The sequence below is a fragment of the Ranitomeya variabilis genome, chromosome 5, assembly GCF_051348905.1.
Source record: "Ranitomeya variabilis isolate aRanVar5 chromosome 5, aRanVar5.hap1, whole genome shotgun sequence".
NCBI classification, from domain to species: Eukaryota; Metazoa; Chordata; class Amphibia; order Anura; family Dendrobatidae; genus Ranitomeya; species Ranitomeya variabilis.
Window position 1 is genome coordinate 108493152 of NC_135236.1, and position 25234 is coordinate 108518385.

General features: G+C 44.6%; 1 protein-coding gene across 1 annotated transcript; it reads right to left on the minus strand.

The window, feature by feature from the left end:
* Nucleotides 1-3118: 3118 nt before the first annotated feature.
* Nucleotides 3119-25234, minus strand: MTHFD2 (methylenetetrahydrofolate dehydrogenase (NADP+ dependent) 2, methenyltetrahydrofolate cyclohydrolase). The gene is made up of 8 exons (XM_077263112.1): nucleotides 24973-25234; nucleotides 15990-16174; nucleotides 8912-9034; nucleotides 8318-8470; nucleotides 8114-8221; nucleotides 7524-7616; nucleotides 7304-7429; nucleotides 3119-6602 (listed from the first exon to the last, which is right to left on the minus strand). Exons 1-8 carry the CDS (start codon nucleotides 25050-25052, stop codon nucleotides 6451-6453), a joined length of 1020 nt encoding a protein of 339 aa, XP_077119227.1. The 5' UTR covers nucleotides 25053-25234; the 3' UTR covers nucleotides 3119-6450.

Consider the following 25234-nt stretch of genomic DNA (forward strand, 5'->3'; position numbering starts at 1 on the left):
AATATACTTCAGGTGTGAAAGGTGCCGGTTGTCGGCTACCAGCACTTGTCTCGGCAGGTCCTCTTCTAGTTTGTGTCTGATACAGAACAGTTCCTGGTGCCGGATGTGACCAGAGCTGTGTGAAGGGGACTGGCTGACTAATCAAGGCTGATATATAGAAAGAATCAGACTGGCTTGGCGATTAAAACAAGCACCAATCCAGCCTCCTTCACACAGCGCTGGTCCTATGTCAGATACAAACTGAAAGAGGACCTGCTTGGATTCTAGGCTGGAGCTTGAAAATGAAGATTAAGACACATTTCAGGCCTGCAGTATGATAAATTTGTAAGTTATGCAATTTTCTAAGTAGAATTTATTTGGCTGAATTTTGTAACAATGTTACTTGAGGTTGAGTGGTCAGGGAGCGAAACAATGGAACAGGCTAAAACCAAAGAAAGCACAAACTGTTGGATGTGTTTCTACATTATGATTCAAGGTTTCAATTTACATAGGGGGACAATGTTCCTTCTGCTGCCTTTAAAAGTGTACGCCGGCATATCCATAAATGTGTTTCTCTTCTAGGATTATTTATAGTGGTTGTCCGGTCCAAAGCAATAAGTCTGCAGTCAGTGTGTGTGACTGCAGACTTATGAATCCTCCAGTGCACGCACTGTGTGAGGAATCGCCGGTTTCTGCGCCAGAACTAGAGGGTATGTACGAGTTCTACATACTCCCGGCCAGACGGCATCCATTGGGCACAGCCTAGCTCCATACACTTGAATTGAGCAAGGCTGCACCCCGACTAGCGACACTATGGAGTAACAGTAGAGAAGTTTGAATACCAAGCATGTAGAGGTCATACACTAAGCTTGTTGTGGGGAGTGTGCGCTCAGTAATACCATGCATGGCCAACCCTTCCGAGTGTACAAAGTTTAGAAGAGTTTGTATTCTGTACTGTATGGTTCAGACAAGCAGCTTGTCAAAAATCACAAATGCAAAAAGGCTCATCAAATAAAGTTTGTACTATAGAGATATTTTTAGTAGGGTGAGTAACACTTACCAACTGGTGTGCCAGTACAGGGAGCCAGTTAGAACAAATGGGGGTAATTGACTGTTCACACCAAGTACAGGGGTACGGTGCTTCACGACAACCATTTACTTACACCTGCTTGTTCGCAGTCTATCTTTACCCTCTGACAGCTCTGGCTTTTTACTGGGAAAAAGCAGGTGTGAAGGTGTTTATATTTGGCCCCACCATGGAGCACCAAGCACCTGTATTTGCTTTGAGTCCCTTAATCAGTGAAATCCACCTCTGGCACAGCTCATCCCAGGTACAAATAGTTAGATGATACCATCAAGTCTTCAATTAAAGGCTTATACACCAGTCTAATGTGTATCAACTTTTGGGACCCCTGCACATTAGAGTTTATAATGTGGGACCTTTAACTGAAATGGAAATAAGGATCTGACCTGCTCGATGTCTGACTGCAGATGCTGTTTGTTCTCTGGAGATGAGCTGCCCACAGAGATGACTGGCAGCGGCTCTGAACTCAGGAACGCTCAGCCAAGTAAATGCTCCCGTGCATGGGAAAATCGGGGAAGAACCGTCAGCTGAACCAGCCGCCACCTAAAACGTATGGGGACATAGGATTGAGGAGATACCTCCAAGAAACTGTCACAAGACCAAAAGGACAGTTCAGCAGAGGTTACATATGCTATAGGACAACCAATATGCTGGGGCAGACCGCACGTTTTTACTGATCCCACGTAAATTATAAATCAGTATATAAAGCATGATTATGCCACACTGCACTATGATGGCCATCACTCACTTGTGCTTCTATCATTCCTGATGAATGGGACAATGGGGTCTTCCCAGTGCAAGGGGTATTCCAAATTGTAGTAAAGTGCATTGACCTGTAGGGGAAATCCAGCTAATCATTGTCCTAAAGGGAACCCGTCATGCCCAACACCATTAACCTGCAGAAATTGTGTTAATATGCAGGCTATTAGTGTTGTGAAGGTGACCAACTGCAGAACTAGAAGTGCAGCATTTGGGAGAAAATGAACTACCTCTCCTGTGCGCCTCCAGCTTTTAGCCATGCAAGCGTGCTGCCCAGAGCAAGTAGTCACTGTTCACACACCCCGGCAGTGACAGCTCAGAGTGCATCAGTAAAGAGCGGAACAATACAGTCATAGCAAATGTCACATTTCTGTAGGATGTGGTGGGAAAAGCCACAGTGACTGGTATTGATGCAACAGGGGAAATCTTGTGCTTCTAGGAAGGAGGAACAACTTGGGGACGGTGCATAAGGCAGTGCCACCGATACATGACTTGGCCATAAGAAGCATGTCCAAAGGTATTACTTCACCGCACACATCTGCCTTCTTTAACAAAGATTGTTGACCGTTTCAAAAAAGTGTTCCCATCCATCCACAAGATGAGACAAGTATTTTATTGTACATTGTCCAAATACCACATGCAGATATCACGATAAGTACCATGGAGAATGAAGAGGAGGAGCACAAGCAACCTGGGCTCCATTCACACAGATCTTTGTTCTCAGGATTGTTGGGCCTTCCAGCGCTGAAGCCCTCCACAAATCAGAATTGCCACTTTTCCTGCAGATAGGCGGCAAAAATTTTCATTTTGGGATCTCCACTTTAATGCCGCAGTTTCATAGGGAAGGAAAGCAAAAGTGATGGTTTGGACTTGTCTGGATGCATATAATGCATATATTGAATGCAGAGCACAAATAGATCAAGAGAGGCAGAAAATAGAGGCGATCGGGTGCCCATCTGTCAGCCAGACACCCTACTGGGATGAATGCACATGGTGGATTTTCTTCAATGCCAGTGAACAGTCCCCCATAAAAGGTGTTACGAATAAACATCCCCTTTAAGGATATAACATGTTATGTTCAAAAAATATATATCAAATTCATACAATAATGGAAAACACATCAAGTCCCATCATTCGTGTTTCCCCGAAGTTAGAAATGACAGAAGTATTTCGCATCTGTTTGCAGTAGAATTAGCCCACTGATAAAAATGATGGTCGCGTTTCCCCACATTCAGGAAAATTACAGAGGTCCGAACACTCAGTGACGGATAGCCATTACACTAAGGACACAAAGGGTAGGAATCAAGCATTTTAATTCATGTCACAATAGCACCTACATTTCACTCACATGGTGGCAAAATTAGATAGCAGGCACATCTGCATAACAAGAATTACAAGTCCCAGCAAAAAGCTGGAATAGATTCCCAAATCCGACCTCCACAGCACTAGTGTCTCACCTGCTGATGGCTGAACACTTCATTCACAACAACACTCAATGCATAAAAACCTGCAAAAAGCAGCAGGAGCGGACGAGGTTTTAAAATAAACCCTGTCAGCCCATGGTGGTGTACAGCTGGGTATCTCGCTTGTGCCAAGTCACCCTCCTTATCCAAAATATTCTGATCACCGGCTGTCACTTAAAAACATTTACTCTGAAGAGGAGGCCAAATAACTACAGTCATGGCCAAAAGTATTCACACCCCTGCAATTCTGTCAGATAATACTCAGTTTCTTCCTGAAAATGATTGCAATCACAAATTCTTTGGTATTATTATCTTCATTTAATTTGTCTTAAATGAAAAAACACAAGAGAATGAAGCAAAAACAAAACATTGATCATTTCACACAAAACTCCAAAAATGGGCCAGACAAAAGTATTGGCACCCTCAGCCTAATACTTGGCTGCACAACCTTTAGCCAAAATAACTGCGACCAACCGCTTCCGGTAACCATCAATGAGTTTCTTACAATGCTCTGCTGGAATTTTAGGCCATTCTTCTTTGGCAAACTGCTCCAGGTCCCTGATATTTGAAGGGTGCCTTCTCCAAACTGCCATTTTTAGATCTCTCCACAGGTGTTCTATGGGATTCAGGTCTGGACTCATTGCTGGCCACCTTAGAAGTCTCCCGTGCTTTCTCAAACCATTTTCTAGTGCTTTTTTGAAGTTTGTTTTGGGTCATTGTCCTGCTGGAAGACCCATGACCTGTGAGGGAGACCCAGCTTTCTCACACTGGGCCCTACATTATGCTGCAAAATTTGTTGGTAGTCTTCAGACTTCATAATGCCATGCACACTGTCAAGCAGTCCAGTGCCAGAGGCAGCAAAGCAACTCCAAAACATCAGGGAACCTCCGCCATGTTTGACTGTAGGGACCGTGTTCTTTTCTTTGAATGCCTCTTTTTTTCTCCTGTAAACTCTATGTTGATGCCTTTGCCCCAAAAGCTCAACTTTTGTCTCATCTGACGAGAGAACATTCTTCCAAAACGTTTTAGGCTTTTTCAGGAAAGTTTTGGCAAACTCCAGCCTGGCTTTTTTATGTCTCGGGGTAAGAAGTGGGGTCTTCCTGGGTCTCCTACCATTCAGTCCCTTTTCATTCAGACACCGACGGATAGTAAGGGTTGACACTGTTGTACCCTCGGTCTGCAGGGCAGCTTAAACTTGTTTGGATGTTAGTCGAGGTTCTTTATCCAACATCCGCACAATCTTGCGTTGAAATCTCGTCAATTTTTCTTTTCCGTCCACATCTAGGGAGGTTAGCCACAGTGCCATGGCCTTTACACTTCTTGATGACACTGCGCACGGTAGACACAGTAACATTCAGGTCTTTGGAGATGGACTTGTAGCCCTGAGATTGCTCATGCTTCCTCACAATTTGGTTTCTCAAGTCCTCAGACAGTTCTTTGGTCTTCTTTCTTTTCTCCATGCTCAATGTGGTACACACAAGGACTCAGGACAAAGGTTGAGTCAACTTTAATCCATGTCAACTGGCTGCAAGTGTGATTTAGTTATTGCCAACACCTGTTAGGTGCCACAGGTAAGTGACAGGTGCTGTTAATTACACAAATTAGAGAAGCATCACATGATTTTTCAAACAGTGCCAATACTTTTGTCCACCCCCTTTTTTATGTTTGGTGTGGAATTATATCCAATTTGGCTTTAGGACAATTCTTTGTGTTTTTTCATTTAAGACAAATTAAATGAAGATAATACCAAAGAATTTGTGTTTGCAATCATTTTCAGGAAGAAACTGAGTATTATCTGACAATTGCAGGGGTGTGAATACTTTTGGCCATGACTGTACGTGTGAGCTCCTAGCCCATGTAGCCAAAAGGGACAACCATCCATTACTTAAGAATAACAAAAATAAAAAATATAAAAACTGGCTAAATGGGGTTGGCCTTTAATAGGAGATGTTGTAATGGGATAAGCAATATTCTAATAAAGAAATTACATATCAACCCACCGGCAAATGGTGGCTTGTGAAAATACACGTGAGATGACCCCATCCCTTAGCGCCTCCAATGGAAATGCACTGCACCTGCATCAGATTACTGTGTATGACCAATAATCTGGCGCAGTGTGCTTCAGATGGGGGCTTAAGAACGAGATCCAAAGAGGATGGGCCATACAGAAAAAGTACTTGCATAGTAAGTTGGTGCCTCTTTACAGAATGTCTGAAAACTATTACCAAGTTGCCCATATCCCCCATCAGCCATTCTTGTACCCAACCCTCTTAATATTAACAGAATGAAAGGGTATATTAGACTTTATAAACTTACAAAAAAATGAAAATGTACCTAAGCACTAACAGGCAGGTAATTGCAAGTTACCCATCTACTGTTCCCAGAGCCATTCTTCCCCAGCACAGACCAGTCACAGACCGCTCCTGCCGGCAATTCAGAAGCCTCTACTAACGTCACGGCTAAAGAGCAGAAGCTTCTTTTCTGCTCCATTCTGTTGACAAGGAGGGACTTCCGACGTCATTCTCATTGACAGCCGGATCTCCGTTCTCTAACTAGGGGAGCTGACTGTCAATCAGAATGATGTCAGAAGTCACGCCATGTCGCGTCAGCAGAGGCAGCTGAATCCCTGGCAGGAGCGGTCCGTGACAGCTCTGTGCCACGACAGAACGACGCAGAGCACGACAGGCAGATAAGTTGCAATTACCTGCCAATTAGTGCTTAGGCACATTTTTTTGTTTTGCCGATAAGTCCCGGATATACAGTTTAAGATTTAAAACTCAAAATCCGCTTCATGAAGTGTAACGCACCACTGACCATGAGGCTGGTCAGTAGTGGAGGGCCGTGTCCTTCCAGCACTGGAGAGATCTCCATGTCAGACGCTGGCTTCTAACATCCAAGATGCAGTACAGGGTCTGTAGCTTTGGCTTTATCATGCACCCGTCACAGTAACTGGTAACAGCCCCTGTAACAGCACATGTGAGAAGTATGCATTCAATGCAGAGGAACAAGCCCCCGAGGACCGTTCGGTCTCCTTGCTCTGTATGAGCAAGAACGCTCCTTTAATAAATAACGCTGCCTTCTCTATAATAAATAGAAATATTGCATTTTTTCTTCGGCCTGTTCATGGGTGTGGAATGTAAAAACAGTTCTTGGACAAAGCGTGTGTTACACAGCGACAGCTCGGACAGCCGAGAGCTGCTCTGTCGGTTTCAGCAGTTTTTTTGCAGCAATGATAGTGTTCTTCATCAGCATGGCAACAGTCATGGGGCCAACTCCTCCAGGGACAGGTGTGATGTAACTCGCCTTCTTTCTTACCTCTAGAAAAAAAATAATTTACACAGTGAACCCATCTCCTTTATGAAGCGGAATGTTAATACACTCGCTCAATGTTGGGCCGAGATCGCAACGTTCCAGCTAAATTCACCTCCTGACTTCTATACAAAACGTACAGCTATGTTCTTACATCGCAACACTGCATAAAAAGATCTCAGAATGGATCTTGGTGGGTCCTCAGACTAGATCCATAGGGATCTGATTCAGAGCACACAGATTGGACCACAGCCAAGTCCCCATTACCAGGCACAACCCTGTATATTTTGGATCAGCTATACCAGCTCTCTGCTGCTTAGTCCCATTCAAACACATAGGACCAAGCTGCAATGCATAGAAAATATATAATGTATGGAGCTGTGAGAAGGAACGGCTCTTGTAACGTCACAATCGCCTGATCGATGGACGTGGCAGGAGTCATGGTCCGGTATTGATGGTCCATACTGAAGATAAGCCATCAATATCAAAGTCCCAGAAAACCACTTTCATAGTTATGCAAAGACTGACATTGGTGCACACATTGCAGTTTTTACCACAATTCTCCAAAATTGTGGCAAGCGTGACTAATCCCTCAAAATACACAGGGCAGCCAATTTATATAAATAGGATAAGATCAGATTCTGGGGAAGGAAGATGGTGGGGCGAGGCTACACACAATATACTCCAAAATGTATTCCCAGATGAATACCTTCAAAATCCACATCTCCCACAAGTTTCGCCTTTCCGGTGATGGGATCCTGCACCCGGTTGATTCCAACATCGATAACAGCAGCTCCTTCTTTGATCATGTCAGCTGTAATGAGATTGGGAATTCCTAGATGGACAAAAAGGATTGCAGAAGATTGTCTTTTACTGTAGTCATTATCCATCCCTGTATGATACAGTGCAGCACAGACCAGACGGCTCACCTGCAGCCGCTACTACAATATCCGCTATTATAGTGTGCATCTTCAGTTGTTCCTTGGGGGTGTACCGGTGGGAGATGGTAACCGTGGCATCACCTGCAAGATCAATTTTATGGAACTAGTCAGTGGATACAAGCTACCTAAACCACCATTAATCTGTTATTCTACCTTCGTTTCTGAATTATCGAGAACATACACTTCTAACCTACCGTACGTTTTATATCAATAACCGTCAAACCATCACAGTGTGGCCTTCAACCCTTCACCGACAACCTCCATCTCCTCCAAGTCTTAAAAAATGTGCTGCTGACTTCTTTTACAAACTCACTCAAGTCTTGGAGTTGTCAATCAAGTTGGAGGAGAGGGATAGAAGACTTTACTGACTATTCAGTGTACTGTAGAACCTCCACAATTACTATCCAACCCAAAGTGGCACAGAGCATGGGACATTAGCATTTCATCCACAATGCTGAATGAGAATTTATACAGAGGCATCTCTATAAAGCAAGTCATAGGTTTTATATGTTATTAAATCATGTCATCCGTTCTCATTTGCTGCCACTTGGGAAACGAATACAGAAGAAAGCACTAACCTCCAGGACGCTCGTGCCGGCCGTCCGTGTGTAGCAGCATAGCAATGGGCATTCCTACATTCTTAGATCTTCCAGCTACCACTACATTTTTGCCAAGAGTGGGAATTCCTGTACAAAAAAAAAAAAAACAAGACGTGCTGGTCAATTCGTGATTCTGACATCACAGCTGACAGATTTACAAGCTGAGTGGATGAGGGGACGTACCCGTTCTCTTGATGATCTCCCATACACCCCAAGGAGTAGCTGGTAACATGGAGTCTTGGTCAAGGCACATTCTGCCAACGTTCACCACGTGGAAGCCATCAACATCTTTGTCCGGGATGACAGCATTGCAGACTTCTCGCTCATCAATATGTTCTGTATTAAGAACAGGTTTTGATCAGATTTTAGGCCAAAATTGCAAATAAAGCAATATATGTACATGGAAGTACAAATACTAAGACACTATTAACAGTTAGGAGATAAACACTGACATATGTATATACGACTTAAAGACGCAGACAACATCCCCATCCATGGGTACATGGAGGCTAGGAGGATATGGCCTCTAAATTATAAAGTAATCTGTAAAGTCATTTACACCGCACCACCTTGTGGGTACAGTTACAGGCCAGTGACTGTTTAGATATAACATGTATATTTTGGCAGTAAAAGGGTTACATGATGCTGCGCCAGATTCTCCGTCATTACATAACAGGAATACAAATTGTCCATTGCGAATAGATTGGATTTAAAGCTCGGTTTACACTGGTGTGATGGCGAGAGCAGCACAACTCTGCCCGTTGTCTAGGCATTTACCTGGCAGAGGGAGCTGCACCAGGAGGCCGTCAACATTGCGGTCACTATTTAGCTTGTTGATTAAATCGAGAAGTTCGTCCTGGGAGATGGATGAGGACTTGAGAATGGTTTCACTGCTAATTCCTAAGAAGAGAAAAGCAACATTTTTCATCAGAAGAGGAACTGCTACTTCTCTTACAACCGAAAACACATCTATCTACACAGCAATTCTGGTCATTTTAATATGGTGACATTTTCATCTGAACTTGCATAAGGCTGGTTGGATCTTTAAGGGTTTTAACAATATATTTATCCTTAAAAGCAAACTTGCATGGCAAAGCTTAACATTTCATACCGTCCTAGCAAAAGCATTGATCGACAGGTGCGGGTGGCAAGACCCTCACCGATAAATGGAAAAAAGTGCAGAGGTGACCAGCTGAGTAGTGTGCAACTACTGATGGCCAGACAACTAATGTCAGCCAAAGATGTCAAGGCTCTTCCCTGATGGCAGAGGTCGTGGAAAAGAAGGGTTAGGCATGTGATCTCGTATGCCAAAGGGACTGAAGATCCAGTTAGAGGTCTGGCAGCAGCTGGCTCCCCTATGCTTATGAATGACGCATGCAGCTCTGGTGATTTCAGGTCTATGTGATCTTGGAAGGAGCGGCCATCTGTGGTCCGCGGCCATCTGTGGTCCGCGGCCATCTGTGGTCCGCGGCCATCTGTGGTCCGCGGCCATCTGTGGTCCGCGGCCATCTGTGGTCCGCGGCCATCTGTGGTCCGCGGCCATCTGTGGTCCGCGGCCATCTAAAGACTCTGATGAGCATTTTCTATTGGGAAGAACTAGCAATTGTGCTTCTAATCCTTCTGTGTCTACACATCTCTGCTTCAACAAAAGCCAACGAAACACCGGATTACATACCGGTAATGCTCTTTTATAGAGCCACGACAGCACCCACTGAGAGAGGGGATCCGCCCCTAGGAACAGGAAACCCTACGGAGAGATAAAAGGGGCGGTCCCCCTCGCTCCCACAGTTTGGGTTACAGAGATTGCGAGGAACCGCCCACCAGTTTTAGTATGTCATTCTATATTAACATTTTATCTTAACTAAATTACGTATATTTACAAGAACCAAATCACCCTTAATAGTGCTCATATGCAAACTAATATATATAAGGGAGGGAAGTGAAGGGGTGCTGTCGTGGCTCTATAAAAGAGCATTACCGGTACGTAATCCGGTGTTTTCTCTTCGCCACGACAGCACCCACTGAGAGACTTTCAGAGATAGTTATTTGGGGGGGGATTATCGTGTTAAGAACTGATCTACCGAAACACAAGTCAGTGGAGGCAGATAAATCTAGTCTATAGTGACTATAGAAGGTAGTAGGAGACGACCAGGTTGCGGCCTTACATATGAGTTCTATTGGAACCTCCCCTCGCTCTGCCCAGGATGATGCTATCGCCCGGGTGGAGTGTGCCTTTACAGTCTCAGGTGGATCTTCCCCTTTAGACGAATAGGCCAGGTATATCGCCTCCCGAATCCATCGGGATAATGTGCCTTTTGTAACACCAGCTCCTTTCCTTTGACCCTGGAAGGAAACAAAGAGAGCCCTGCTCTTCCTCCAGGGACTAGTCCTGTCTAGATAGGTTATCACAGCCCTTCTCACATCTAAAGTATGGTACTTTTCTTCTTCCTGATTTGTAGGGTTATTATAGAAGGTAGGAAGAAGAATTTCTTGAGATCTATGGAATTTAGTACACATTTTAGGCAAGTAGGAAGGGTCTGTTTTCAGGACAATCCTATCTGGCAATATTGACATAAATGGAGGATCTACTGATAGTGCCTGTATGTCACTTACCCTTCTTGCCGACACTAAGGCAACAAGAAGAGCAGTCTTGAGGGAGACATGTTTAATGTGAGCAGAATGTAGAGGCTCAAATGGGTGATCTGTTAAGGCTTCAAGGACCAGATTTACATCCCAAGGAGGTGAGTGGGGAATATGGACTGGTTCTGTCCTCTGGCAGGCTGAAATGAATCTGGATATCCACCTATCTCCTGCAACGTTGTGACTATACAAAGCCCCTAACGCAGAAATTTGCACTCTTAAGGTATTAACTGAAAGGCCTAAATCACGTCCTCTTTGAAGAAATTCAAGAATAATAGAGACTGGAAATTCCTTTGACAGGGCTGAGGGATAGAGGCTTAAAAATTTCTTCCATACTTTTACATAGATTTATGTAGTGGATCTTTTCCTACTCAGCAATAGGGTATCAATTACTTTATCAGAGAAGCCCCTTAGCTTTAATAGCTGCCTCTCAAATCCCAGGCTGTCAACCGTAGACCCTTCACATGAGGGTGGTTGAAGGGCCCCTGGAAAAGCAGATCTTGATTCTGTGGGAGAATCCATGGATCCGAGATGGACATGGCTCTGAGCAGGGAAAACCATGGTTTCTTTGGCCAGAACGGGGCAATTAAGATTATATTCGCTCCGTCCTCTCTTATCTTCCTGATTACCATTGGAAGAAGAACCATCGGGGGAAAGGCATATGCTTTCTGAAACGTCCACGGAATCTGGAGGGCGTCGAGAATATCGGGGTTGTCGGTTCGGAACATTGAGGCGAATGTTCTTACTTGCCTGTTGTCTCTTGTAGCGAAGAGATCTATGTCGGGCATACCCCATTTTATAGTTATCATTTTGAATATCCGACGATTTAACACCCACTCCCCCTGATGGAGGGTATGACGACTGAGAAAGTCTGCTTTTGCGTTGTCTATCCCTCGGACATGAAGTGCTGATAAGGACAGAAGATGATTTTCGGCTATAGTCAAGATGTTTTCGGTTATAGACATGAGAGTGCCTGATCTCGTTCCGCCTTGATGGTTGACGTAAGCCACTGATGTCATGTTGTCTGAGAGTACCCTGGTATGTGTTCCGTGCAACTGTGGGAGGAATTCACATAGGGCATGATAGATGGCTTTTAGTTCTTTTTTATTAGACGAGTCGTCTAATTCCGTAACCGACCACAGCCCTTGGACAACCTGGTCCCCCATGTGTGCCCCCCAACCATGAGGGCTGGCATCCGTAAATATTATGTTTGAGGGTTTAACCTCCCAGGGAACCCCGCTAACTAGATGATCTGGTTGTAGCCACCAGGTTAGGGATTGGATTACGTCATTAGAAAGGGAAATTTTACCGTCTAATCGCCCTTGTAATTTTATCTCCTCATGTAAAATTGTATACTGTAAGCACCTCGAGTGGAACTGGGCCCATGGAACCGCTGGGATACATGACGTGAAGGAGCCAAGTAACGACATGCCTTCCCGGAGGGAAATTATAGGTTTATCTAGTATAGACTGAACTTTATTCCTAACTGTTATTTGTTTAGTTTCCGGGAGAAAACATTTTTGACTTACAGAATCTAATATAATTCCCAAAAATACCTGCCGAGTAGTCGGGATCAGCCTAGATTTTTCCCAATTTATTAACCATCCTAAGTCCTGCAAGGATGAAATCATATGACAATCTTTGCTGACATTGTGAGGGGGATTTTCCCACTACTAGAAGGTCGTCTAGGTATGGGATTATGAGGGTGTCTTTTAATCTTAGATATGACATGACCTCTGACATTAGTTTAGTGAACACCCTTGGAGCAATTGATAGTCCAAAGGGCATTGCCGTATACTGAAAGTGCCGGATACATCCATTCAACACAACCGCTACGCAGAGAAACTGTTGATGTTCTTTAAAGATTGGCAGATGGTAATATGCATCTTTCAAGTCCAGAACCGCCATAAAGCAATGGGGAAACAGGAGTTTTACGGTGGATCGAATAGATTCCATTTTAAAGGTTTGATTTTCTAAGAAGGTGTTCAGTTTTTTAAGATTTATGATGGTTCTGTATGATCCATCAGGTTTTGTAATTAGAAATAGCGGGGAATAGAACCCTTTCCCCTGCTGAAGAAATGGAACCTCCACCAAAACTCCTTTGGATAGAAGATTCATTACTTCTTGCTGTAATGCCTCCTGTTGAGACTGTGACTTTAAAGAAGTCAATAGAAATGAGTCCGAAGGGACTCGGGCAAATTTTAACTTTAAGCCAGAGGTGACGAGACTATTTGCCCAAACGTTCGATGTTATTCTTCTCCATTGGTTTGAGAAGGAGGATAATCTACCTCCCACAGGTAGATCTGCCCTAACGGGGCTTGTCTTCAGTTTTAAAAGGGCGCTTCCCAAAGAATGCACCCCTCTGTTTGGTGTCTCTAGGGGTCCAGCGATCTTGGTTTTTAAAATCTTTTCTTTTATTAAATATGGGCTTCCGGAATGCTTTCCTATAGAATGGAAGGTAATTATTATTATTAGGGAAGCCCTTCTTTCTTTCTCCCGCCTTAGTTAAGATTTCGTCCAGTTTGGTACCAAACAGGTACTCACCCTGACATGGGAGGCCACATAATTTGGACTTCGTCTGGGGATCGCCTTTCCAGCCCTTAAGCCATAGGGCTCTACGTGCCGCATTTGTGAGACCTGCCGATTTGGCCGCCAGGCGTATAGAGTCGGCAGATGAATCCGCCAGGAAAGCTGTAGCCCCTCTAATTAAGGGTATAGAGGACAACAGTTTGTCTCTAGAAAGACCATTTTTAAGTCCTTCCTCCAAGTCACTCAGCCAGACCAACATAGACCTGGCGGTGCAAGTAGCGGAGATAGATGGCCTGAAGGCTCCCGTACACGACTCCCAGGCTCTTTTTAATAGTGAGTCGGCTTTACGGTCTAACGGGTCTTGTAATGAGCCTGAATCCTCCACAGGTAGCAAGGATTTTTTGGATGTGGATGCTACCGCAGCGTCCACTTTTGGTGCTTTTGTCCATGTCGAAAACTCTTCATCATTGAAGGGATACCGTCTTTTTGAGGACGGAGGTAATCCTCTTTGGCCCTGGCTTTCCCACTCTTTTTTAATTAAAGTTTTTATTGCTGCTATCACCGGAAAAGAAGGCCTTTTCTTTTCCGATAAGCCGGCAAACATAATATCCTGCTGTGTTCTGGGGACTTTAGAATCCTCGATGCCCATCGTATTACACACGGACCTGACAAGGTTGTCAATACTGTCGGTGGGAAAGCATGTATCCTGGTCTTCACCAGAGGATACATATTCGTGGGAAATATCAGAGTCTGCTTTCTCCACGTCAGAGGATGGATCAGATATAGGGGATTCGTATCCTCTTTTACCCTTGGCACGCGGTTCTTTATCTAAACTATGTAAGGCTTGTAACTCTTGTCTAATTAAAAGTCTGATGTCCTCTGATTTAACTGAGGCTTCCTCCCGCAAGGTGGAATCAATACATAACTTACAAAGCCTCTTTTTGTAACTATCCGGGAGGGGCTGGAGACATAACGCACACTGTTTGTGTTTCGTTTTTTCAGTTTTCTTTCCCTAGGGTGTGTAGAAGGAAAAGGGAACAATAGTCAGCCTATGCGGGTAGATGCACACTTACCCCAGTGAAGCTTTAACAGTACCGATTGACGAGGGGGAGACCGGGGCGGAGGACCAGCCTGGTCCGACTTTTTCCTTGAGGATCCGCTCTGCTTAGAGCGACTGCTGCTGCCACGTGTACGTGGGGTAGATGCGGCGGTGTCTTCTACAGAAGGCATCGCAGGGATCTGCGATGAATCCATTGTGGACGCCGGGGCAATGCGCCGGCGTCCTTTTCATATGGGGGCCGCCATCTTCTTCCGGTTGAACCCGGAAGTGCTAACCACTTCCGGGTCGCGGCCCTGCATTATGCGCCTGCGCTGCCACCGAAATCAGCGCAGGTGCCGTCTGTCTCCTCCCTCACCCCGGAGGATACCGCAATCCTCCCGGGGAAACAATGGACCTCCACGCTGCCAGAGCGCTTCCCAAGCGGTCCTCATATGTCGCGCTTGGTCCCGCAGACGTTCCCCGGGTGGATCTCCATGAGCCAGTAACTCCCACAGTTCTGGCCTCACGGCGCCTGCCAGCAGAGGGGGGAAGCTGAAAAAGGAACCCCCGACGCTGCATCCAGCTCTGGAGCCCTTGCCGTCCTCTCAGGTAAACTGCGCAAGCGGCATCCAGGCTAGGCATCCTCTTCTCCGTGGATTCCCATAGGAACAGGAAACCAAACTGTGGGAGCGAGGGGGACCGCCCCTTTTATCTCTCCGTAGGGTTTCCTGTTCCTAGGGGCGGATCCCCTCTCTCAGTGGGTGCTGTCGTGGCGAAGAGAAAAAGATGATTAGAGCAAAGAAAGCGCAATATTCAGCAAAGCACTTCTGTCCTTTTCTTGTAGAGATTAGTAAGGGTCTCCACACGAAGCTCTCCACCAATCAAATATTTTCTCTACAACATCTCAGAAGGTATAGGAAATGACTGATCCTTTAAAGGGAACCTGTCCAGTGGATTTTATTAGTGATATTAATGCTATACCTCCACAGGTCCAAACCGCAATAAAAAGTGATACCAGTTTTGGCAGTGATCCAATGTGCCAGCACTGGAAAAATAATCTAAGCCACATCTAAATTAGGTTGGAAGTGCATCAGGCAAGGCAATGTACTTCGAGCATCAACGCCCTTCCTATCACTCCCCCAACGCATTTGCAGGCCAACTTTTGCGTGGCTTCCAGGCTCAGTTTCTCAGTGCTGGCACACAGGATTACTACAAATAAAGTACCGAAAGTTCTCACACATACAAAAAAATCTAGACACTTTCAGGTATATCTATCTAACATGATTCCTTTAAGCCAATCTTTCATAATTTCCAAAAGTTTCAGAAGAGCTGAAGAACAACTCTTACAGGACTCAATGGGGAATACACCATTAATATTTCAGCATATGTCTTAATTATACAGTTCTACATGGCACTGTGCAATGCACCTGGCATTGCAGACCAAACTCATTTTAGTGATGAGAGCAGGACAGCAATACCAGACACAGAAACAAGAGCATGATTGGGAAAAACAAAGGAACTCCCCTTTAATGATCTGCAAAGTTCCTCTGACCAAATACCAGTACTTTCAGAAGCAGTAGAATACAATTCTGCCAAACAATAGAAAATCAGTCAGTTCAGCAGGAAAGCAGCGGTGGTGATACATACCGACATCAGCGGCAGCTCTGGTCTTGTTGAGCACGTAGGAATGACTGGCAGGGTTATCCCCCACCAGGACCACGCTGAGATGTGGCCTTTTGTTGCCAGCAGCCACCCACTGTTCCACCTCTTGCCGAGCCTCCTGGCGGATCTGTCTAGCGAGCTTCCTTCCCGAGATGACAACAGCGTCATTTCTGAAAAAGAAAAAGTAGAAAATAAAGTCAAACTGATAAAACCAGGAGCAGCTTATAATCCTAGAATACAAAGTCTGGCTGACTACCTCTCTACCGCTAAGTATTACAGGTCATCCAGCACCCGTAAGGTCTTTAGTTTTAGTTCAAATACGTGTCTATTCGCTCCTTATCACATTCATCATTCAGCAAAAACTATGGCCTTAATGCACCAACCAATTTTGCCAGAATTCTTGCGTAAATTGCTTTGAAAAGTTGCAAAAGCTTCCGATGCTGCGAAAAACGGCTAAGGAGTCGGAGTCAGAGTGTGTCCATTTGGGTGGAGTCCAATTGGAATAAAGTGGACAGACTCAAGACTCCTAAAATATATAATAACTCACTGAAAAGCTTGTAAAGCAGAATTTTTTTGATGTTAGGTCGCAATAGGGTTTCAGAAATCCATGAAAGCCAAGTGACACATGGCACCCCAGATCAATGAAACCGAACTCAACGTGCATTTACACCTGCCCACCATGGCTGCTAAATGACGACTGGTCAGCTATATACAAATCAATTGCACGCCGAAAATATTCGATTAGGACACGAATATACCCACTCGTCACTATTTAGAACCTATTCAGACACACTAAAGGGTCAGTTATCAAGTGTCACCTCTACAAGTTTTTCACCAGCCCTTTCTAGGCAGCACTCTGCAGCCAAACTAAATTTAGAGGGAACCGATAGGGTCACGTCTGTTACAGGCCCAGATGTACGCGAGAAGCACTAAACTATTCCCGGATCGAAGTATAAGAATACAAACTAGAGAACGAAGACGCAAAGGCAACAAACAAGCAAGAAGTGTTCTATAGTAATCTCCACGGTCAGCAGTCTCCATAAACCTTACACCAGCAGATGCAGACTCCACACAACAAATATTAACTGCAAGCGAGGCAGCAATAGAAGCAGAGTAATAGCCCCAGGAGAGAAGCATCAAGGGTGGTCACGAATATCTGCTCACGTGGAATAATCCTACACAGTAACCAGGAAATCCAGCAGCAAAAGATACACAAGATATATTCACAAATGACGAGTGTCAGGAAGGCATTATTTTAGTGGATCCATTGAAGCCAGAGTGTATAGGAAATGTATTGCTATAATTTCCTAAACATGGACACGATATCCTGATGCTGAGAAACGGGGCCATGAAGTCTATTTTGGTAGAATCTGAGTTAGAATAAAATTGACAGACTCAGACAATCTAATATATAAAGCTGTATGTGTGTATGTGTGTATGTCCGGGATTGGCATCTGAACCGTCGCAGCTACAGCCACAAAATTTTGCACAGTCACACGTCTGGACCCCGAGAGCGTCATAGGCTATGTTGTGAGGTGAAATTTTAACCCTGTGCTTTCCAATTCACCAAACAATTTTGCCCCTATCTACATAATGGGGAAAAAATGAAAGGAAAAGTGTTGGAGGCAAATTAACAGCTGCCAGATGTGAACAAGGGGGACTTAAAGAATGAGAGCGATGGCGCCAAAGAGTATATACTGTACAGTTGCTAAGGTGGGGCCCCGACATGGGATAATCACCACACCACCACGGGGATATGAACACACACAAAATGCGCCACACACTACCACGTGCTCGAACACATATACCACCCTCAGCGCACATTTCACCACACATACACCAACCTCGCCACATAAAAGTCGAAACACAAAAGTCGCCGCTCAAAACTCGCCACGCGCAAAACTCTCCACATGCAAAACTCGCCAAGCATGCAAAACTCACCTCATGGAAAACTCGCCACACGCAAAACTTGCACACGCGGAAAAATTGCCACATGCACAAAAGTTGCAACACATGCAAAAGTTGCCTCACACAAAACTTGCACATACTCAAAAGGCACCACACATAAAACTCGCCACGCGCAAAACTCGCCATGCGCAAAACTTGCTGCACATAACTTGCTACACTAACCTGTCACATGCAACTCGACACACAAAAAGTTGCTACACGCATGTCGCCACACAAAACTCATCTCACAAAAGTCGCTACATGCATGTCGCCACACGCAACTCAACACACAACTTGACACACGAAACTCGCCCTAAAACACACACAAGTCTGGTATTATCCTTCAAAAATAAAAATCTGTTTAATAAGCAGACAAACTACAAGAGCAACAAATGTACCATATAGGAATCCGGCAGCTGTCAGTCACATGACCTGTCTATTATGTGTATGTGTGAGCTAATATATACTGCCAGGGGGTGGGCTTACTGTTGGCTGGGGATTTATCAGGCTGCCAATTTAGCTTACAAATACGGAGGTAAAAATACTGACCAAATAACGTGTGAACGAGGTCTAATACAGGAGGAGATGACATACAGATATATACTATATACAGGAGGAGATGACACAGGTATATACTATTTACAGGGGAGATGACAGGTATATACTATATGCAGGAGGAGATGACACACGTATATACTATATAGAGGAGGAGATGACATACAGGTACATACTACATACAGCAGGAGATGACATACAGGTATATACTATATACAGAAGGAGATGACACAGGTATATGCTATATACAGGAGCAGATTACCTACAGGTATATAGTATATACAGGAGGAGATGACATACAGGTATATGCTATGTATAGGAGGAGATGACATACTGGTATATACTATATACAGGAGGAGATGACACACATATATACTATATATAGCTGAGATGACACAGGTATATACTATATACAGGAGATTACATACAGGTATATACTATATATAGGAGATGACACAGGTATATACTATATACAGGGGAGATGACAGCAGGTATATACTATATACGGGGAGATGACACAGGTATATACTATATACAGGAGATGACATACAGGTGTATACTATATATAAGGGAGATGACAAACATGTATATACTGAGGTGAAAATGAGAGGTGTGAGTGCAAAATGAGAGGAGTGAGGGAAAATAGTGGAGTGATCGGAAAATGACAGATGTGAGGTCGAAATGACAAGTGTTAGGGGGGAATGAGAGGAGTGAGGGGGAAAATGAGGTGTGAGGGAGAAAATGAGAGATGTGAGGGGGAAAATGAAATATGTGAAGGGGAAAATGAGAGGCGTGATGGGAAAATAAGAGAAGTGAGGTGCTATAACTAACCACAGATATTTACTATGCCCAGGCAACGCCGGGCTCTTCAGCTAGCTTAGATTTACAATCTCCATGCTTTTCTCATGGTCAACTTAATGTGGCCTGTTTAAGAGTTGGAACAGCCAAAAATCTGTTTGTCTTTGCACCTGAAGGAAAAACTAATGTCGTTTATCAAAAGGCTCTCGAATAAGTAGTAGAAGATTACTTCACATTACTTGGCCAATTTAGTTAAATCTGTGTGGAATATCTCTGGTGTTGAAATATATGTTGTAAAATGCTTCTATTAGCTTAGTTTTTGCCTTTTAATAATTACATTTCTATCTATTTGTTTTGTGGTTTTTTTGTGCAGAATAAATTTTTGTTAACACATTCTATTTTGCTAACAGCAGTTATTACCCCGGGCGAAGCCGGGTAGTACAGCTAGTATATAATAAATTGGGTTCAGTAGTTCAGTGCAGGAAGTGCTGTTAATGTTTTCATAATTTGGGAAAGTTATGAAATGTCCTTTAAATGTCTGTTCTGCTTCTGATCTAAGAATCCCGGCTCTTAGGGGAGACAAATCTGTGCTACACTTTATGTACATGCTCAGTAGTGACTAGAGATGGTGGACTTCTGGATGTTCGAGTTAGGCGGGTTCGGACGAACAGTTAAAAAATAAAAAAATTTGGGTTCGGGTACCAGAACAGTATCCGAACTCTGATCCCATTCACTTGAATAGGAGGCATGAACACCCAGTGTTTACCACGCTATCATGTGCATGAAAGCACAGCAAACACTGCTTCTGATCGGCGGTAAAATTATTACCACTGGTCAGACAGCCACAGCTCCCACTGGCAAATCACTGTGTGAGCTCGCAGCCGTGATCGGAGATAAAAAGTGTACCTCTGCTCAGTGGAGATGACTGATGGCATTACTGCTCCCATCAGCCTACACCTGCTGCCGCTAATAACAGCGAGAGCAAGTGGCGGCTGATGGGAGTATTCATCAGCAGTGTTAGTTTAAGCATTGTTAAATAGAAGCACAGTGGGCAAGGGATTTCTATGTATCTTATCCACTTTGCTTGTAACCTAGAATGCAGCGCTTTGAAAGCAGCACAAGTGAGCTGCGTCCAAAAACCTATTATTCCTGATTGTGGGCATGTACCCTAAAGCCACGATCACACAAACCGTATTTGGTCAGTTTTTTACCTCAGTATTTGTAAGCCATAACCAGGAGAGGAACAAATCGGAGGAAAAGCATAATAGAAACACATCACCACTTCAGTATTTATCACCCACTCCTGGTTTTGGCTTACAAATACTGAGGTAAAAACCCAAATACTCAACGCCTGCACGTGGCCTAATTCCATAGATCACACTGGGTATGATGGACATGAACAGCTGGGTAAATTCCAGTTCCTTATGGGAGTGTTAATTAAATTCAATTATTTCTGAGAAGGGGAAGGACTGAAACACCACAAGGTCAAACCTTGTGTGAAACTTTCCCAGTAAAGACCCTCATACAGACATCAGCCAACCCTCTGATCGCGACAGATTCAGCATTCTAATGTGTATGGGTGCCATGGACAGGGGATTGTCAGAGAAGGCAAGGATCCGGCATGTCCAATTTTAGACTGACTATTCCTTTTTTCTCCCTGAGACATCTCTGGCAGCTGCCCTCTTGGCGAACACAGGATGGAGAACTCCAGACCACAGAATGGAGAACTCCAGACCTTGGGAGACAAAGTGGAATGCAGGGAATGCCCATGTCTGAGGTAACATCGGCAAGGTCTCAGATCCCCTCCATGAGAACCCATCCAGTTTAGTATATGAGGTGGGTTCTAGATTTACGGGCCTCCTTCACAATCTTCTTTTCATGGTAGAGGTCCTTCTAGCTACATGGCTCCCTATGTTCAGAGCACCAGTTTAGTAGTGGGATCCCTGCATTCATGTGTAGCCTCTGGAGTAATCATTAACCAATTGTACTCCATCATTCGCTGATAGGCTGCAGAGAACAGCCAGCGGCGAGATTATCTTCCCCTTGTGCAAACACTGACAAGACCCACATACTGCAGAAACCACCGATGTGGCTATGTAACCAATGATGGACAACGTGGTGCTGGGACAGCACAATTCAGAAGCACGCCCGGCTCTTCTGCGCAGCAGCCACACAGACCGCACACAAGCCCCTGACGGAGCAGAGGCGGAAGTACAGGCAGGAGACTGATTATTCTAGCTACACCCAGCAACCTGACCCCATGAGATTACATACATGTGTCTTGTGTACTACAGATATTACCACTGCAGGGTGAAAACAACGAAATTACACATCAGTACAGCAAGTCAGTCCTAATGTAGCAGAATATTGGACATTGACAGAAAGGGTACACACTATAAATTGTACATGTACTAAAATGATAAAAGATATGGAAGCGGACAAAGATGGGAGGAATGAATTCGGTGGTACAAAGTCAGGTTTTTCTACTGTGCAAACTATGCAATTCTATGACAACAAGCCCACACTGTAGGACTGGGATTAGGGGTGTGTTGGGGTTAGGCCATGTTCACACTTTGCGTTTTTTACCGCGATTTTGATGCTGCGAGTCCGCAGCAGTTTCCATAGCGTTTACATTAACATGTAAACCCTATGGAAACCGCAAACCGCAGTGCACATGCTGCGGGAAAAACCGCGCAGAAACGCAGCGGTTTACAACCCGCAGCATGTCACTTCTTTGTGCCGAATCGCAGCGATTCTGCACCCATAGGAATGCATTGATCCGCTAACTTCCCGCATGGGGCTGTGCCCACGATGCGGGAAGTAAGCGGATAATGTGCGGTTGCTACCCGGGGTGGAGGAGAGGAGACTCTCCTCCAGGCCCTGGGAAGCATAAATAGTGCAAAAAAAAAAAAAAGAATTAAAATAAAAAATGATGCTATACTCACCTCTCAGCGCTGCACGCGGCCGTCCGGTCTCAGTTGCTGTGCGAGCAGGACCAGCGGGGACGTCGCGGTCACATGACCGTGATGACGCCACGGTCACATGACCGTGACGTCACGAAAGTCCTTCTCGGCACAGCATCTTTGGAACCGGAGCGCCGAGGAGATGCGGACATCAGAGGGTGAGTATAACCAATTTTTAACATTACTATTGATGCTGCATATTGCTGCATATGCAGCATCAATAGTACAGGAGTAATCCCGCAGCAGAAACCGCGGAACAAACCGCGATAAATCTGCAGGGATAACCGCAGCGGTTTTGCCCTGCAGATTTATCAATTCCGCTGCGGGAGAACCCGCAGAGCACGCTGCAAAGTGTGCACATAGCCTTAAAGTTGGAGTTAGAATTGGGGGGGTTCCACTGTTTAGGTACATCAGGGGGTCTCCAAATGCAACATGGCGTCACCATTGATTCCAGATAATTTTGCATTCAAAAAGCCAAACGGTGCTCCCTCCCTTCTGAGCCCTGCCATGCGCCCAAACAGTGGCTTTCCCCCCACATATGGGGTGTCGGCGTACTCGGGAGAAATTGCAAAACAAATTGTGGTTCTCCTGATACCCTTGTGAAAATAATAAAAAAATGGTTCTGAAGTAAAAAATTTTGTGAAAAAAAGTAAAATGTTCATTTTTTTTCCTTCCACATTGCTTTAGTTCTCATGAAGCACCTGAAGGGTTAATAAACTTCTTGAATGTGGTTTTGCGCACCTTGAGGGGTGCAGTTTTTAGAATGGTGTCACTTTGGGGTATTTTTTGTTATATTGACCCCCCAAACTCACTTCAAATGTGAAAAAAAAAATAATTTTGTTGGAAAAATAAGAAATCGCTGGTCAACTTTAAGCCCTTGTAACGCCCTAACAAAAAAAAATTGTTTCCAAAATTGTGCTGATATAAAGTAAACATGTGGGAAATGTTATTTATTAACTATTTTGTGTGACATCACTCTCTGATTTAAGAGTCCAAAAATAAGTTTGAAAATTGCAAAATTTTCTCAATTTTTGCCAAATTTCCATTTTTTCCCATAAACACAAGTCATATCTAAGAAATGTTACCACTAACATGAAGTACAATAGGTCACGAAAAAATATTCTCAGAATCAGTGGGATCTGTTGAAGCGTTCCAGAGCTACAACCTCAAAGTGACAGTGCTCAGAATTGTAAAAATTGGCTTGGCCATTAAGCACCAATATGGCTCTGTCACTAAGGGGTTAACGCTGCATTTAACGAAATAAAAATAAAAAACAGCACTATCAAACAAGCACAAGTAACAAATTACAGAAAAATAAGAAAAATGCAACAAATCATAAGATTGTTAATGCATGTTTTGATACAAATACCTTCAGAAAAACAGCACCTGCAACATCTGCTGCGTGTCCATTCTCTGTGCATTTTTGTCAGCGGTTTTCACCATTGACTTCACTCAAATCATTAAAAAACGTGGGGCAAAAAGTTTTTTTTTTTTTAAGCTGCATTTTTCCTGCCAAGAGCTGCAGAAATGGCGCAGAAGTTTTATGTGTGTACAGAGCCTTAGGCCAAGGTCAGAGAAAAAAAAACATCAATTTCATCCTGAACACTTTTACGTGACATCTGTGTGTGATCCATTTTTTTCCCTCTCACCAGCAGGAGTTACCTGTACCAGACCATGGACATTATTGTGCCCGGTGTCACCGGTCGGTTTCTTTTGCACCAAATTCTTTGATACGACACAGGAAGTTCAGAAATTATATGCAAACCCAAAAACGGTCTGGTTTTGCAGCAAAAAAAAAAAAAAAAAAAAAAAAAATATAATGTAAACTGGTTATAAATGTGAGACAAAAAAAAAAGAAAATTAAATATTCGGATGTATATGACACCACACAGGTGGGAGCTCCGGAGAAGACGGACAAAGTCAGGCAGCTTTTATAGAAAGTCATAATTACATCAGCTGAAAACAAACATGATACAAAACGGCAAAATAAGACAGTCAAAGAGATGGGCAAATTAATAAGACTAAGGTGCAACGAAGACGCGGGAAAATAGGACAAAAAACAGTGTGATGGTGACACAGGGCAGGTCCCAATATTATCCCAGGTCAGACCCGGCCATGAAAGTGTGAGCAGCACAGAGGGCACTGATCATGGGGGAGAGAAGCCATACATAAGATATATATAAGATAAATATATCCCCATTCCCAGCCCCAGACTCAGCAGCACACATTACACTGACAGTCTCCCCGCCCCCAGCTCTGTGTATGAGCTCTGTGTATGAGGAGGGGCGGGGAGCAGCGGCCAAACGCAACCAGAGCAGGAGATTTCATCAGCCGCAGCCTCCTGCAGCCCCGCTGTGCCCGGGACCGCTGGGAGCACCGGCCGCCGCACGTGTCTACACGGACAGATACATGTATACACCGCACATACCTATATATATATATACATACTGCAAATGGCAATGCACAAAGCCCCGGCAGAGCCTCCAATGACACGTACACACATATATACATATAGTTATACACACACAGGCACGGTCCATGGTGCTGTAGTGACAGCACTCCTGTATACAGCCCGCACCCCCGCTCACAGCCCGCAGCACTCCTGTATACAGCCCGCACTGCCGCAGCCCCGCCGTATACAGCCCGCACTGCTGCAGCTCCGCTCTGTCTAGTCCCCCGTGCCGCTGACAGAAGCCCGTACTCACCGGGCCGCAGAGCGGTGCACAGCCCGCACCTGGCATCTGACAGCGCAGGAGATGGAGCGCAGGGATCTGCTGGTTGCCATGGTGAACAGGTCTCAGGGATGATTCTTCCGCAACCTGCGCTGCTACTTACTAAAGGGGAAGGAGCCGCGGCCGCGCCGGCCTTATATACCCTCGCTGACGTCACGGAGGCTCACGCCCACTGGTGGTGATGACGTCAGGGTGAGCAGATTGGCTGCGGCTTGTGATCCTCAGAGCGGCGGAT

Excerpts from the sequence above, each read along its gene's own strand:
- MTHFD2 (XM_077263112.1), bottom strand. The coding sequence starts at position 25,052 with ATGGCAACCAGCAGATCCCTGCGCTCCATCTCCTGCGCTGTCAGATGC. Across the intron at positions 8,222-8,317 it reads GGAGATCATCAAGAGAACGG|GAATTCCCACTCTTGGCAAA; the intron begins GTACGTCCCCTC and ends TTTTTTGTACAG. Across the intron at positions 7,430-7,523 it reads TATTGTAGTAGCGGCTGCAG|GAATTCCCAATCTCATTACA; the intron begins GTGAGCCGTCTG and ends TTGTCCATCTAG.